This window comes from Oratosquilla oratoria, chromosome 33 (assembly GCF_046742065.1).
Source record: "Oratosquilla oratoria isolate Oo_2021 chromosome 33, ASM4674206v1, whole genome shotgun sequence".
Taxonomy (NCBI): Eukaryota; Metazoa; Arthropoda; class Malacostraca; order Stomatopoda; family Squillidae; genus Oratosquilla; species Oratosquilla oratoria.
In genome coordinates, this window is record NC_134809.1 from 45,660,791 (window position 1) to 45,678,796 (window position 18,006).

At 42.6% G+C, this 18,006-nt stretch overlaps 1 protein-coding gene across 1 annotated transcript; it reads left to right on the forward strand.

Annotated features, from left to right (window-relative positions):
• Window positions 1–11,159: 11,159 nt before the first annotated feature.
• Window positions 11,160–17,220, forward strand: LOC143017979 (uncharacterized). Its single transcript, XM_076173016.1, has 3 exons — window positions 11,160–11,918; window positions 12,041–14,752; window positions 14,840–17,220. Exons 2-3 carry the CDS (start codon window positions 12,736–12,738, stop codon window positions 17,218–17,220), a joined length of 4,398 nt encoding a protein of 1,465 aa, XP_076029131.1. The 5' UTR covers window positions 11,160–11,918; window positions 12,041–12,735.
• The last annotated feature ends 786 nt before the right edge of the window (window positions 17,221–18,006 follow it).

Below are 18,006 nucleotides of genomic sequence, written 5' to 3' on the forward strand. Positions count from 1 at the left end.
GTGCAGGGTAATCTAATAGAGGTGTTCCAGTGGATCAAAGAATTTAACAAGGATGACGCAAACAAGGTCATCCTATTAAGACAATAGGGAAAGACTCGCAGTAATGGATTTAGATTGGACAATTTTAGATTTAGGAAGGAATCAGGCAAGAACTGCTTTACTAATAAGGTGGTCAACGAATGGAATAGACTTAGTAACCATGTACTCGTAGTGAGCGCTGAAACTATCGGTAGTTTTAAGAAACGGCTATACAGCTTTATGGATGGGGATGTCAGGTGGTAATGGACACGGAACTGCCTAGTGTAGGCCTTATGGTCTCTTGCAGTTTCCTTCATTCTTATGTTCTTATGTTCTTCTTCCTCTTCTTCCTCCTCCAATCCCTTTACCTCAAAATATCTTTGTCTTGATGAGCTATGAAGAGATAGGTCTGGTGCTTAGGGGAGGGAGCAAAAGGAAAAACCTCTCCTCTTGCTTAGGGTGTTCCCGCCCTCCATCAAGGACCAAAACATCCCCCTCCTCATTCTCCTCCTCCTCCTCTCCTTAGGACGTCACCTCTCCTCTAGTTTAGGATTCTTCCCGTTGTCATCGAAGAGTAAAAACTCCTCCTCCTCCTCCTCCTCCTCCTACTCCTCCTCCTCTTGTGGACTTTGCCTCGTTCATTTATTTCAGTTTCTTTGCCCTGCGACAGTCTGTATTTTATGGCTTGCATGTGTCATTTGCGATATCTATTTCTTCATCATATCTCTTCCCCAACAACAACAATTTTTTTAAGTCTTTGCCCTTCATCCATTTCTCTCTCTCTCTCTCTCTCTCTCTCTCTCTCTCTCTCTCTCTCTCTCTCTCTCTCTCTCTCTCTCTCTCTCTCTCTCTCTCTCTCTCTCTCTCTCTCTCTCTCTCTCTCTCTCTCTCTCTCTCTCTCTCTCTCTCTCTCTCTCTCTCTCTCTCTCTCTCTCTCTCTCTCTCTCACACCATCTCTCTCTCTCTCACCACACACACACACACACACACACACACACACACACACACACACACACACACACACACACACACACACACACACACACACACACACACACACACACACACACACACACACACACACACACACACACACACACACACACACACACACGCACACACACACACACACACACACACACACACACACACACACACACACACACACACACACACACACACACACACACACACACACACACACACACACACACACACACACGCACACACACACGCACACACACACACACACACACACACACACACACACACACACACACACACACACACACACACACACACACACACACACACACACACACTCATTCTCTCTCACTCACTCTCTCTTTTCACTTTATCTCTTCTTGTCCAATTTCCATGATTTCAAAAACTTATTCTGAGGAGATTTTTACCAAGATGGTACCCCATGATTTCCTTCCTCTGTCTATCGCCGTTTCTTTCCTTTACCCTCATTCCTTTCTTCCTGATTTCTTAACTCACTCTCCTTCTTTCTTCATTCCGTCTTCTTCCTCTTTTTTGAGTTTCCAGTTCCCCTCCCTCACTCACTCTCTTCTTCCCTCCCTCTTATTCCTTTATTTCAAAGAGAGAGAGAGAGAGAGAGAGAGAGACACGCATTTCCACTGATACCCCCGAACTCTTCATCGGCTAAGTCTCTCCCCCGACGACGAGGTGTAGCAGCACGCTACCACTGCTAGTGTCCCCGAAGCGTACATGTCATACTGTTTGTAAAATTATTATTCTGCATCAATTTATTATACAAAGGATTACAAAGGCGGAGCATGCCGACAGGAGACCTTTTGATCCATATCTAGGTCGGATGCGAAAAAAAAATCATATTAATAATAAAATAATAAATAAAAACTATGATAATGTAAATAACAAATAAAATACATAAATAAATGCATAGGTATAGTTAAATAATAAACAAACAGGTAAATAGTAAATAATAATAAATTGACATATAACTAATAATAAATAAAAATCAGACAGACAAATGATAACAAAACAAAAACAAATAATATAACATAAATTATAATCATTAAAGCATCTTACTTAGGTATTTATCTAAATGATTCTTAAAGCTTCGAACTGAACTACATTGCACTACCTGTGCAGGAAGTTTATTCCATTCATTAACTACACGGTTGGCAAAGTTGTTTCTACCTACTTCCAAATTGAATCTATTTCCGGAGAGTTTAAGACCATTGTTTCTTGTCTGATTCTCATTCAATGTGAAAATTTGGTCACTTTTGATGTTGTCAATTCCCTTTAGAATTTTAAAGACCTGTATCAAGTCACCTCTGAGTCTACGCTTTTTTAGGGAAAACAGATTCATATGTTTTAGTCGATTTTCGTATGATTTATTTTTGATATTTGGAATCAGTTTTGTGGCTCGCCGTTGTACTCTTTCCAATCTGTCAATGTCTTTAATGAGATTCGGTGACCATACGGAAACAGCATATTCCAAATGTGGACAAACTAACGATTTATATAGCTTGTTAATGAGTGATGGACTTTTGAAATCAAAAGATCGCGCAATCAGTCCTAGAATCTTATTTGCTTTCTCAGAGGCTGAAATACACTGCTTGGATGATTTGAGGTCGTTACTGATAATTACGCCGAGATCTTTTTCACTATCCACTTTTGTTAACGAATTTCCAAATAACTTGTAATCGTACTTACTGTTATTTTTACCTATGTGCATTACCTTGCATTTACTTGTGTTAAATTTCATTAGCCACTTTTCAGAACATTGCTGTAATTGATCTAAATCTTCTTGAATATCTAATTGGTTTGAGTGATCATTTGCCACTCCGCACAGTTTTGTATCATCAGCAAATTTGGAAACAGTAGATTTTAGTCCATGGTCTATATCATTTATATATACTATGAATAGAAGTGGCCCAAGAACGGAACCCTGAGGAACTCCACTTGCAACACTTTTCCATCCAGAAGTTTTTCCATTTAAAACAACTCTCTGTTTTCGACCTTTCAACCAATTACTCGTCCAACCTAATAGGCTACCACTTATTCCATGCAAAGCTAATTTAGTAAGTAGTCTTTCGTGTGGGACGGTATCAAAAGCTTTTGCAAAGTCTAGATATATTAAATCTATATTGTTTCTTTTGTCATAATTCGAGATAACTGTGTTGTAGAATTCGAGTAAGTTAGTCACGCAAGAACGTTTCCGTCTGAAACCATGCTGGCTATCATTTATCAAACGGTTACCTTCTAAATGATGCTCGATAGCATCTCTGATGATAGTTTCCATTATTTTTCCTACGATTGAAGTCAAACTTATAGGCCTATAGTTATTTGGTTTCTTTTTGTCACCTTTTTTGAATATGGGAGTAACGTTAGCTAGCTTCCATTCTCTTGGGACATCTCCGGATATGATGGATTTCTTGAAAATAATTTCTAATGGAACAACAATCTCATTTTTCATTTCCATTAAGATTCTTGGATGCCAACCGTCAGGCCCTGGTGTTTTATTAACTTTGAGTTTGTCTATACACCTTTTAATTTTTTCTTTTGTTATATTTACCGTAGTGAGTAAGTTTACCCCAGACTTTTCACAGGTTTCAGTTTGGAATTCACTTTGAGGTGTTTCGTTTACGAATACCGAGCTAAAATAATTGTTTAAGATATTACACATTCCTTCATTTGAATATTCAAGTTGACCGTCAGCAGATAATAGTGGACCATTGTGATTCCTAACAACCTTTTTATCTCTAATGTAACTATAGAATTCTTTGGGATTCTCTTTAGATTTATCAGCGATGTTCATTTCGTATTGTCGTTTTCTTTTTCTTATTGTCTTTTTTAAATCTCTCTGTATTGATACATAACTTTCATAGTCATTTGATGCACCCGAGCACTTATATTTATTATAAGCCTGTCTCTTTTTAGCAATACTTTTTTCAGTTTCTTTGTCGAGCCACTTTGGGCGAGCCTGATTTGGGAGACGTCTGTCCTTAAAAGGAATGTAAGTTTGAATCATCTTAGTGAGCGTATTTTGAAATATTTCCCACATCTGATCTACAGGCCTTTCGTTTAATTTTGCCTCCCAATCTGTAAGCTGAAGCTCCTGACGTAGTCCTATGAACTGAGCTTTACTGAAATCGGGTATTTTAGAAACACAAGTATCTATTCTAAAATTGTTTAGGAGTTTGAATCTGACTAAGTTGTGATCGCTATTTGCAACAGATTCACCGACTTCTACATCAGTTACCATGCTTTCGCGGCTAGTGATCAATAAATCGAGCAAGTTTCCATATCTTGTGGGCTCTTTTACATGCTGAATTAAGTAATTGTCACCAAGAAAATCAATCAAGCGACTACCTATATGGCCATGTTCAAGGGTCATCCAATCAATGTCAGTAAAATTGAAATCACCCATTATCAATAAATCACGGTTGCAGAAACTAGACAGTTCTTGAAATAACAGTTTGTCGTCTGCTAATGATAATGTCTTTGGCCTATATATTACACCTATATTAATTTTTTGTCCATTTGTTTGGGTTAACTCAACCCACAAACTGTCATATGCATCCTGTTTCACTTTCTCTAAAACACAAGCATGAACATTGTTTTTAACGTACAATAGAACACCCCCACCTTTCTTGTGGTTTCTATCCTGATGAAAGTGTTTAAATCCCGCAATATTAAATTCAGCTTCGAACTCTGTACCATTTAACCATGTCTCAGTTATTCCTATCATATCGAGATTATACATGTCTTTTGAATTATACAGTATGTTGCAAAAATTATATATAGTACGAGGATCACTGTTGTATTGTTCAATATATTTATATCTATATTTATTTGCATACTTTGTTCATAGCTTTAATTATTTACAATGTAATATGTATGTCATGGCGGACGGGCCAATAATAATTAATTCCTAAACAAGTCACGCAGATTGAGCTACTCCTGCCAACGATTAGGAAAGATTACTACATTTTTGATGAGTCGATCCAGCCTCATCAATTGGTGCCCTCCCAGAGTGTGGACTTCAGCAGCAGACGCCTACGCAGACTCCTCCCTCTAGACCCGACGCAGCAGTCACCACCGCCTGCCCTGCCCTGCCCGCTGGACCGTACTACTCACCGCCGCCGGTCCAGCCCTGCCCTGCCCGCTGGACCGTACTACTCACCGCCGCCGGTCCAGCCCTGCCCTGCCCGCTGGACCGTACTACTCACCGCCGCCGGTCCAGCCCTGCCCAGTGGAGCAGACCTGCCGCACCCCCCTACCTGGTGTGGACCTACCGCACCCCCTGCCTGCTGTGGACCTACCGCACCCCCTGCCTGCTGTGGACCTACCGCACCCCCTGCCTGCTGTGGACCTACCGCACCCCCTGCCTGCTGTGGACCTACCGCACCCCCTGCCTGCTGTGGACCTACCGCACCCCCTGCCTGCTGTGGACCTACCGCACCCCCTGCCTGCTGTGGACCTACCGCACCCCCTGCCTGCTGTGGACCTACCGCACCCCCTGCCTGCTGTGGACCTGCCCTACCCTCTGCCTGCTGTGGACCTGCCCTACCCTCTGCCTGCTTTGGACCTGCCCTACCCTCTGCCTGCTGTGGACTCTTCGCCGCCTACCTCGCCCCGTGGAGTGGACTGCCTGCCCAGCCGCGCTCCTGAGAGTGGAACGCCAACTCCTGCCTGTTGTGGACTCGCCGCCTGCATCTTTGAGTGGATTCCCGACTCCACCCGCAGTTGACCCCGACGCCGCTTGCCATCTCCGTCAGAGCGGACTCTAGCCTCCACTTGCCGCTGCCTGCAATTCCCGCCGCCGCCGCTGAACCTACGTACATATCATCATGGACCAGTCCGGTTTACCTTCAGCGAACGTGGATCCCGTGCAGGAATCATCCACTGCTTCACCTCAGCAAGCTGCAACCTTATCCGCTGTCCAAGCCTTCCGTGCACCACCTTTCCTAAGTCATGACCCGACTGTGTGGTTCAACATACTCGAGTGCAACTTCAAATCCTCTCGTATAACTACTAGTCTAGCCAAATTCAGTAGCGCCTGTTCCCTTCTTCCTGCGGACGTTCTTTCACGTGTGTCTGACGCAATTTCCACAGCTTTGACTTCAGCCAACCCATATGAAGACTTGAAGGACGCCATCCTCGCTAGATTCCAGTCGTCAGTCGCGACGCGCCTTCAAGAACTTCTCTCAAAGGAAGAAATAGGCAACGAGAGACCGTCAGACTTATTACGCCGCATGAAGAATCTTCTTGCTGAAAAGTACGACACATTTGACAAAACTCTGTTTCTCCAGCTGTATTATCAACGTCTGCCCGCCACCATCCAGCGGAGCCTGTTCACTGTCAAGGACCAGCTTCCCGTTGAGAAACTCGCCACACTAGCCGACGAGCTCGTCGCCACTGTTACCTCGCCCTCTGTCTCCCATGTCAAGACAGACCCCCTTTACGAGCGCCTCGTCGATATGGTGACTCAACTCACCCTTCAAGTTAATGAACTGAAGGAACAGGTTCAGGCAACAGATCGCCGTAACTTTTCACGCAGGCCACGTTCCCGATCAAGACCGAGATCCAAAAGTACAGATCGGAACCCAGCGGTATGCTACTATCACGCCCAGTTCGGCTCAAAGGCGCGTAAATGTAACCATCCCTGCGCCTTCCCCCAGTCCCCTACTTTAAACCTCAACGGCGAACATTAGCGGTGCATAATGTTCGCCCCTCCTCTTCACAACTCCTGTACATACAAGACCCTTTAACACGTCACCTCTTCCTCATCGACACCGGTGCTGCAGTGAGCATACTGCCAGCTTCTGCCAGTTCGAAGACGTTACCCCCAATCACGTCCCTCTACGCTGCCAACAACACTAAAATCGCCGTCTACAGGAAATCCACCTTAACCCTCTCCCTCAACCTCCGTCGTGCCTTCGAGTGGACCTTCTACGTCGCCGACGTCCCTCAACCCATCATCGGAGCCGATTTCCTGAACCATTATGGCCTTCTCGTGGACATTCAGCGCCGTCGCCTTTACGATGTCTCCACGCGCCTCACGTCCTACGGCCACACTCGTCCTGGCGTCAGTACCAACATCTCCGTCATCAGTCCCGGTACACCTTTTGCTTCTCTCCTTCAACAATTCCCCACCCTCACCCAGCCACATAAATGCACGCCGCCGATACGTCACCACGTCGAACATCGCATTGTCACTTCTGGTCGCCCAACCCACGCCAAGCCACGACGTCTAGCACCCGAACGGCAACGCGTCGTCAAGGCCGAGTTCGAATCCCTCATGCGTCAAGGGATAATACGACCCAGCAAGAGCAACTGGTCTTCGGCGCTACACGTCGTCACTAAGAAGAGCGGCGACTTACGACCATGCGGTGACTATCGTGCCCTAAACTCTCAGACTGTCTTCGACCGTTACCCAATCCCCAACATTCAAGAGTTTGGTTCCCAACTCTTCGGCTGCACCATCTTCTCTACAGTGGATCTGGTTCAAGCTTTCCACCAGATCCCTGTACACCCCGATGACATCCCGAAGACGGCCATTACCACCCCGTTTGGTCTCTACGAGTACGTCCGGATGCCCTTCGGCTTGAAAAACGCAGCACAAACGTTCCAGCGCTTCATTGACGAAGTCCTTCGTGGCTTACCCTTCTGTTTCGCCTACATAGACGACCTCCTCATCGCCAGCCCTGATGAAGCCACCCACCGCCGTCACCTCGAAGAAGTCCTCACCCGTCTACGTGACTACGGCATCCAAATCAACGCCGCCAAGTCGAACTTTGGATTGACCTCCGTAGACTTCCTTGGACACACTGTCTCCTCCACTGGTATTTCACCTCTGAGTACCAAGTGTGATGCCATCCGCCAGTTCCCGAAGCCCTCCACACAGAGACAACTCAAGCAGTTCCTAGGAATGCTTAACTTTTACAATCGCTTCATTCCTAAGTGTTCCCTCATGTTGCAGCCTTTGTATTCCCTCATTAGACCTTGCAAGCGTGGTCAGTCTATCAAGCTCGATTGGTGTCCTGAAGCCGACAAAGCTTTCGCGTCTGCGGAGACTGCCTTAGACACCGTCGCCACCCTCAGTTTCCCTGCCCCGGAGGCCCTCACATCAATCGCTACTGACGCCTCCAACGACGGAATCGGCGCCGTCTTGCAGCAATTCGTCGACAATGCTTGGAAGCCGCTCGCCTTCTTCTCCAAGAAACTGAGCAACGCTGAGAAGAACTACAGCACATTCGACAGGGAATTGCTTGCTGTCTACAGAGCTGTCCAACGTTTCAGATATTTCCTAGAAGGTCGACAGTTCGTCATCTTCACTGACCACAAACCCCTCACTACCACCTTCCACGCTAACAAAGCCAGCTACACACCTACACAGCTCCGCCACTTACAGTACATTTCTCAGTTCTCCACAGACATAAGATACGTACAAGGTTCCAACAACGCACCCGCTGACGCCCTCTCCAGAAACATTCACGCAGTCTCAACGCAGTCTCCTGTCATCGACTACGCCGCCATTGCAGCTGCACAGGCCAACTGCGACGACTTGCAGCGTCTGTTGGACAACCCTTCCCTCAGGATGGAGAAGATTCAAGTACCTGGCACAGACATCCATCTGTATGCTGACGTCTCCACCGGCAACCTTCGCCCCTTCCTACCTCCGTCATTCCGCCATCAACTCTTCCGCCACCTTCATGACCTTGCACATCCTGGCATCCGTGCATCCCAACGGATGTTGACGTCCAAATTCATCTGGCCAAGTATTAACAAGGATGTCAGACACTGGGCCCGCACCTGCCTCCAGTGCCAGGCTTCCAAGGTAACGAGACACACGTTTTCTCCACTAACTTCTTTCCCGCTCGTCTCTGCCAGATTCAGCCACGTACACGTCGATATCGTCGGCCCCCTCCCATATTCCAACGGCTTCAAGTACGTGTTTACCTGTGTCGACCGCTTCACTCGCTGGCCAGAGGCGATTCCACTTCCCGACATCAACACTGACACCGTTGCACGAGCGTTCGTCGACAACTGGGTTGCTCGCTTCGGTGTCCCGACCAACCTCACCTCCGACAGAGGCAGCCAGTTCGAGTCGACCCTCTGGAGCAAGGTAATGGCCATCCTTGGTATCCGCCGTTACCGCACTGCCAGTTACCATCCTCAGGCCAACGGCATGGTAGAGCGCTTTCACCGCCAGCTGAAGGCCGCCCTCTACGCCCATGCCCTCAACAATGAGCTCTGGTCATTGGCCCTGCCCCTTGTGCTCCTTGGAATCAGAACCTCACTCAAGCTTGACATTGGCCACTCTCCTGCTGAACTCGTTTTCGGCACCACCCTCAAGCTTCCTGGAGAGTTTGTCGCAGACGTGCCTCCTTCCACCTCCTGTACTCCACACGACTTCTCCTTCCAGCTGAAGGAGATCATGGCCAACCTCCACCCCGTCCTGCCACGCCACGCCAAGTCTACTAAAACCTTCGTGAGCCAGGACCTACTCCAGTGCACCCACGTCTTCGTCAGGACGGACGCCGTAAGAAAAGCCCTCCAACCTCCGTACGAAGGCCCTTTCGAAGTCTTACGACGCACCAGAAAGACGGTCACGATCAAACGCAACGGAAAGCGTGACCACGTCTCCATCGATCGCGTCAAACCGGCCTACCTTTTCGACCCCACGGACACTCCCGTCAACACCACTCCCATTCCTACTCCTTCCAGGCAGCCCCGAACCTCCAAGACTGTCTCATTTCAACAATAACTCGGAGGGGGGTTATGTAGCAGCACGCTACCACTGCTAGTGTCCCCGAAGCGTACACGCCATACTGTTTGTAAAATTATTATTCTGCATCAATTTATTATACGTCTTTTAAATTATACAGCATGTTGCAAAAATTATATATAGTACGAGGATCACTGTTGTATTGTTCAATATATTTATATCTATATTTATTTGCATACTTTGTTCATAGCTTTAATTATTTACAATGTAATATGTATGTCATGGCGGACGGGCCAATAAAAATTAATTCCTAAACTAGTCACGCAGTTTGAGCTACTCCTGCCAACGATCAGGGAAGATTACTACATTCCTGATGAGTCGATCCAGCCTCATCAGAGGCAGCGGCGACTCCGCCTTCATCCTTAATCTTCCTCTTCATTAGCTGCCGAAACCCTCGTCGGGCGATTCCATTCGTGGCGCAATTTAGATTTCATCTTCGTCAAGTCTCTTATCCCGCACAAGAGGGGATGAGAGGGGAAGGAGGGAGAAGAAGGGGAGAGAGTAGAGTGGAGGAAGGGGAGGGGAGGGGAGGGAAGGGTGAGGAAGCACATGAGGTGAGGGGGAGGAAGAGAGAGTGGAGGGAGTAGGAGGGGAGGCGACGGAGAGAAAGGACCGAAGGAGGCGAGGGAAGGGAGAGGGAGAGGAGGGGAAGGGAGGGGAATGGAGGAAGAGAAAGGGGGAGGAAGGGGAGGGAAGGGAAGGAGGGCAGGGGAGTAAGGAGGGCAGGGAGGGAAGGAGGGAAGGATGGAAGGGAAGGGAGTGGGAGGGGAGGGAGAGGGGAGGGGGAAGGAAGGGCAGGGGAGGGAATGAAAGGATAGAAGGGAGGGGAGAGGATGGGAGGAAAGGGAGGGAGTGGGTGAGGGAAGGATGGTAGGGAGAGAGGAGGGGAGGAGAAGGGAGGGGGAGGGGAAGAGAGGGGAGGAAAGTGCAAGACAACCAGGGAGGCGCCCAAGCCTACACCACACATGCCGCCTCTTCTCTCAATCGACACCAAAGCCGGAGCAATTCTTGCGAAGTTGAACTCTCTCTCTCTCTGTCTCTCTCTCTCTTTCTCTCTTTCTCTCTCTCTCTCTCTCTTTATCTCTATCTCTCTCTCTCTCTCTCTTTCTTTTCTTCTTCTTTTCTTTCGAGGAAAAGGGGCTGTCCCAATGAAAGAAAGGTGATGGCCGGCCGAATTTCTTTCCCTGCAATTATAAGTTCACTGACGAAAGTCAGGACAAAGGATTTTGATTCAGAATAAGGCTACATACTCCTGACTTAAAGATTTCATTGTCACCTCATCTTCATATATATATATATATATTTATATATGTATATATATATATATATATATATATATGTATATATATATTGTGAGTGCCGATTGCACTATGTATAAGAATATTTGATGTATGATGTTCTACAGATAAAGTATAATATGTATCGAGGTTAATTACTAATCATGGCTGGTGCTAGATCTGTGTTAAGCACCAATTGTATGATATTCAAGTGTACTGACAATGGTATGTACTAAAATTAATTACGAATCATGGTTTACGATATTTGATGTATGTATAGTACAGAGTACTATGTCTGGGTGGATATGAGAAAATATCTGACATGTAAAGGAGGCTAGAGTCTAATGGCAATCATAATCACGTGTGTACGCAAGCAGTTACTATGTATGTACAATATATGTAAATTGTCTTTGTCGAAGTTGATGTATTGTAGTGAATAATTAACTGTTATAAAATGAAATAGAATTAAAGAAGTCATATGAAAGGGAGAATGTTGAGTAGAACGTGACTTATATATATTTAATGTGGATCCTTTCAATTTGGTATTCCTCCGCTAAAAAGTAGTGCCCCATCCTCTTCGTGAGGAACGTACAAGTATTGTTCTTTCTGTGTCTAGTTGTCAAAGTGACAACACCTTCGGGGGTGTGACCAGGAAGCATAATTGGTAAGCATTAGCAGAGTGAATTATTATCTGCGTAATGAAATATTTGGTAATATAACCACAAGTTAGTGTGGACATTATGTTAATTCGTGACATCTGTGATTTGATAGAAGCAGAACGGATCACGGAGGTATAGAGTGATAAATACTGAAGGGGCGGAAGAAGAAAGAAAATAATGGTATGAACCATACAGTTTGGCATGCATAATTATTTAATTATAGAGGTTTGTCATGGTTTCATATAGTGCTATTTTGATAGCTTGATTATGAATGTAAATTACAATGTTGAATTGATTTACAGAAACCACACACCAATAAAGAAGACAAGCGTGGTGCGTAACATTATTACTTCCTCCTTTACCTACGTACCTCACGACAGCCACTACAACAGATGGCGATGACAGTTTCATTATTTTCCGGAAACAGTTTATGCTGTTTCTGAAATTCATGTTGAGGTACAGGGAGGAGGAATACCGCCATCAAGATTAAGAAGTTGACTGCATGCGGCCGGCATGGTCACCAGAGCCACAGTGATCCATAAGAAGTATCAACGTATGAACCATGAGGGTAGTATGAAAGTGTAATTTGAATTAATATATATATAATTTGTGTAGAGAATGTTGAGGATGAATCAAGAAAGTGTAGTAATAGGAGATTGTAATCATTTTCAAAGTGAAGTATGAGATTCCTTGGTGTATTTGATATTGATATGTAAATTGGTGGTGAATACTATAATGTTTAAGTGCTTTGATCACGAGAAGAACACAAGGTAGTCTTTGAACATAGTTTTCTAGTTTATTCTACTACATATTATCTATAATAAGGTGTACAGATTGTTGGGATCCAGTGTAGACATCATGTTAGTTAACATTGTTACACAAAGTGATGAATAACAGGTAATTATGAGTGAACTTGGAATTTAAATGAGGTATAGTTTCTAGTTGCATTTATTTGTATTTAGTGTGAGTGAGCCTTGAATATTCTATATTGAACAAAATGGATAAAGCTACAGTGTATCAACTAAAATCATATCTAAAATCAAAGAATCAAACTTGTTCTGGCAATAAGGCAGAACTTATGAATAGGATACAGGAGTTTATTACAGCTGAGGAATTAGAAACAGACGAAGTCATTCTGGAGTTATTAGCTTTCAATAGAACACATGTAGAAGAAGGAACAGATGGTACAGTGAAACCAATAGATAGTGTGTCTCAAGTAGGGGATAGTGACATAGATAATCAATTAGGTAAGGTGATAGCTAAGAGGGCGAGCTTAGATATCAAATTACAGAAGTTGAAAAGGAAACAAGAGTTGGAAATGGAAATGCATAGATTAAAATTAGAACAGGATAGGCTTGAGTTGGAAACAGAATTAGAATCGGCTATAGCAGAATTTGATAGTTTGAGTAAATTTGACAATAACGTATATAGTAATGTAGAGAATGATCCTCGTGACTGCAGAAGTACACATCAGAATAATAGTGATAGTCAACAGACAAATAGAGACATGGTTGCGACTTTAATGACAAAGAACATGATGCCTGTCCATGTGATTCATAAATTCAATGGTCAGTTAGATAAATATTTTGAATTTATTAGAGATTTCGATATGTTGATTGATAGCAAGCATGTGTCAGATAGTGAAAAGTTACAATATCTAAAACAATATACTGAAGGTAAACCACACAACATAGTTAGAATGTGTTTGAATTTAGATACAAACGAGGGTTATCAAAGAGCTAGAAGTGAATTAAACAAAAGATACGGTAATAAAGAAAGGATAGCTTTAATGCACATAGATAAGGTTCTAGCTTGGCCTGAAATTAGAGAAGAGAATGTTGAGGCATTAGACGACTTCATCGTTGAATTGAATTCATGTATAAGTGCTATATCGGGTATTAATTATGGAATTTCAGAATTACAAAATCTTAGGACGTTGCGTCAGTTGGTTGAGAAATTACCTAGACACTTACAGGATAGATGGAGGAGACTAGTCGACGAGGTAGCTGAGAGTGGGAAGCTAGTGGACATTGAAGACTTAGTCAGATTTCTAGAGAAAGAAGTAAGAATATTGAGTAACCCAACATTTGGGAGAAGTAGTAAGGGAGGATTTAGAGATAAGAAAGTAGAAGCGAACACATGGAGTTCAAATAGAAAGACGAATTATAAGAAAGGTATAGAACCTTATGATGGAAGAGTCCATGTCAATGTGACACAGAAAGCAAGAGTTTCTTGTTGGTTATGTCAGGAAGAACATGTCATTGATGTATGTCCAGAATTAAGATGGTTAAGTTATGAAGAGAAGTTGAATAGAGCTTACAATTTAGAACTTTGCTTTAAGTGTTTAAGGAAAGGACATAAAGCGTTTCAATGTAGAGTAATTCGTACTTGTGAACAATGCGGTGGTTCACATCTTACAATCATGCATAGGATGAATAAGAATTTCAAGGTTGAAGGAAGTAAAGAAGTAACGGCAAATCCAGCGGTCACTAATGAGGTTGATGATTCTAGAATTCAAGTATTATCCAGTCAATTGAAAGATTCAGTAGGAGACACTACTGCTATCCCAGTTCAAGTAGAGTTAAATGGTAAAGTTGTTACTACCAGATGTTACCTTGACAATGGTAGCTCAGTCACATTTTGCACTAAGAATTTATTGCAGAAGCTTGGAATGACAGACATGAATTATCAGTCAACTACACTACAAGTAAGTACAATTGTAGGTACAAGAGGAATGTCTTGTCTAAATGTTGAAGGGATGTCAGTAGCCGATATAGAAGGAAATAACCAAATTAGATTACCACCTGTATTTGCAGTGAATAAACTTCCTCTCAATCACAGTCATAATATCAGAAAGAATGATGTAGAAAGGTGGAAACATTTGATGAAGTTAGAATTTGATCACAGCCAAGGAGAGATAGAAATCATGATAGGTATTAATGTCCCAGAGGCGTCTGAACCTTGGGAAGTTGTACATGCAGAGAAACCAGGAGATCCTTATGCTGTGAGAACACGTTTAGGGTGGATATTGTGTGGAAGAATAATAGACAATAATCATGAAATTCCTGTGAATAAGATAAAGGTTGATGGTAATTATTTAGAAAGGAAATTGATTGAATCTTATAATAGAGAGTTTGTAGATTCATCACTGAATTCAGTAGAACCTAGTATAGAGGATAGAAGATGGTTACAATTTGTCGAGTCTGGGTGTAGGCAAATGAATAATGGAAAGTATGAGATCCCTTTACCAATGACAGAGAAACCTAGGATAGTTCCTAACAGTGAACCTATGGCAGTCAAAAGACTTCAACAATTGAAGCGTAAGTTTAAGGATCATGAGTATTATTATCAGTATAAGCAATTTATGACTAATTTACTAGAGAAAGGATACGCTGAAGAAGTACCTAAGTATGAAGTGAGTAATCAACAAGCTTGGTATGTTCCACATTTTGGAGTGCAACATCCTACAAAAAGGGATAAAGTACGTGTAGTATTTGATTGTGCAGCACGTGTAAATGACTTATCGTTAAATGATTTGTTGAGACAAGGACCTGACATCAACAATCTTTTGTTAGGTGTCCTTTTGAGATTTAGATTAGGACTATATGCATGTACTGCGGATATAGAAACTATGTATTATCAAGTTAAAGTGCCTAAAGATGATAGAGATTACTTGCGTTTCTTATGGTGGAAGGATGGACACATAGGAAGTGATATAGTTAAACTGAGGATGACTTCTCATCCATTTGGTGCTAGTTGCTCCCCTAGTATTGCAAATTATGCTTTAAAACGAGTTGTGCAAGATCACGGGAGTCAGTTTCATAAATCAGTAAGTGAAATAGTTCTTAATAACTTCTATGTTGATGATATGTTGGTGTCATCCGATGACATTAATGAGTTGATTGACAATTGTAATAATGTGATAGATCTTTGTAGTAAAGGTGGATTTAATTTGACAAAGTTCAATAGTAATTCCCGTGAAGTTTTGAAGAATATACTCAAAGATAAGTGTAGTGATGATATTGAGAAGTTCATTGAGGATGAAGAAGTGGTACAAAAGACATTAGGATTGAATTGGTCTCTTGGCAAGGATGAGATGAGCATATCAATCAACATTGATGAAATACCTAGAACAAAAAGAGAATTGCTAGCAGTAATTGGTAAAATTTACGACCCACTGGGCATGGTAGCACCAGTTGTTCTTGAAGGAAGGGTATTATTACAAGAAATATTCAGAAACGGCATTGGATGGAATTGTACTTTGAGTGAAATAGATCAAGGATTAATAAATGTTTGGATGTCAAGAGTAAATAAGCTCAAGTTGTATAGTATTGATCGTTGTACTAAGAAAGGTATAACGTCAAAGGTAGAGGCAATTGAGTGTCACATATTTTGTGACTCTAGTGAAATAGCATATGGTTCAGTGGTATATTTAAGATACAAACATATTGATGGTACAATCCAGTGTAGCTTCATGTTGGGAAAAGCTAAAGTAGCACCTTTAAAATCAATTACAATTCCAAGACTTGAATTGGTGGCAGCCACGCTAGCCATTAAATTGAAGTGTGTGATAGTGAGAGAACTACCTTTAAAGTTAACTCAAATTTATATTTGGACAGATTCAACTACAGTATTAAAATATTTGCATAATGATCACTTAAGATTTAAAACCTTTGTAGCTAATCGAGTGTCTCAGATTCGAGAGAACTCTGAGGATGTATGTTGGATGTATGTCTCCAGCAGGGATAATCCTGCTGACGATGTCACTAGAATGAGACAGACCAGTAGATGGTCTGAAGGACCTGCTTTCTTGTCCCAAAATGAAGAGATCTGGCCAGTTCAACAGCAGATAAATAAGGAAGATTTTTCGAATCTTGAAATTAAGAGGGTTATGAAAGTTGAAGTTAAACCAATACAAGGTCACACAGTTGATGTAATGTCACGACTAGTTTGTCACTATTCTTCATGGTTCAAGTTGCTAAGAGCATGTAGTTATCTTATATTATTTGTCAGACATTTGCAAAGAAAAGGCGTGTCAATTATCGAACTCAATGTTCAATTAATGGAAGTTGCTGAAGAAAGAGTAATCAAATTTGTACAAAACTGCTATTTTGCTAAGGAGATTGTTTGTTTATCCAAAAATGATCCTATTAATCTTTCCAGTTCTATAAGGAAACTTAAACCTATGTTACTGAATGGTATACTCAGGGTAGGAGGCAGATTAATTAACCTAGAATTGCCCTTGGATATGAAACATCCAGTTATTCTTCCCCATGAACATCATGTGACCAGTTTAATCATTCAACATTATCATATGAAAGTAGGACACATGGGAAGGCAAGCAGTATTAAATCAATTGAGACAGAAATACTGGGTTATTAAGGGTAATTCAGCTGTAAGAAAAGTATTATCTAAATGTGTTAGTTGTAGACGCTTCAAGAGTTCAACGATCACTCAGGAGATGGCAGCCCCTTGCCAGTAGATAGAGCAAATGTAAATCAGAAACCATTTTTTGTAACTGGAGTAGATTGCTTTGGGCCATTTTTTGTGAAGAGAGCACGATCTCGAGTCAAGAGATATGGAATATTATTTACTTGTCTATCCATTAGAGCCATACATCTAGAGATTTTACATGATTTGACGGCAGAAAGCATGATAAATGCATTTACCAGGTTTATGTCCAGAAGGGGAACAGTTAGTAAATTGATTAGTGACCACGGCACAAATTTTATTTGGAGCAAATAAGGTATTGAAGGACAAGCTTATCATGCGTCATATTGGTAATGAATTGACAAAGAGAGGTGTGGACTGGGTATTCACTCCTCCTGGAGGTTCTCATTTTGGTGGTGTTTTTGAAAGAATGATAGGATTAGTCAGACGAGTGTTAGAAGTTGTGATAGGTTCACAAACCTTGTCTGATGATAGTTTGAGTACATTTTTTTGTGAAGTTGAGAGTATAATCAACAGTCGACCTCTGACTGTGGTATCAAATGATGTGAACGATTTGTGTCCCATCACTCCTAATTCTTTACTTAATTTGGATAATTATGTAGTGACACTCAATGGTGGAGAAATGATCTGTGAGAGCAGAAGGAAGTGGAAAACAGATACAGCATTTAGCCAAAGAGTTTTGGCGCAGATGGCAAAAGGAGTATTTGCCTTGTTTGCAAGAACGTCAGAAATGGTTGAAAGTTAATAGAAATCTCAAAGAAGGAGATATTGTCTTAATGGTAGAAAATAACACACCACGCAGTCATTGGTTATTGGC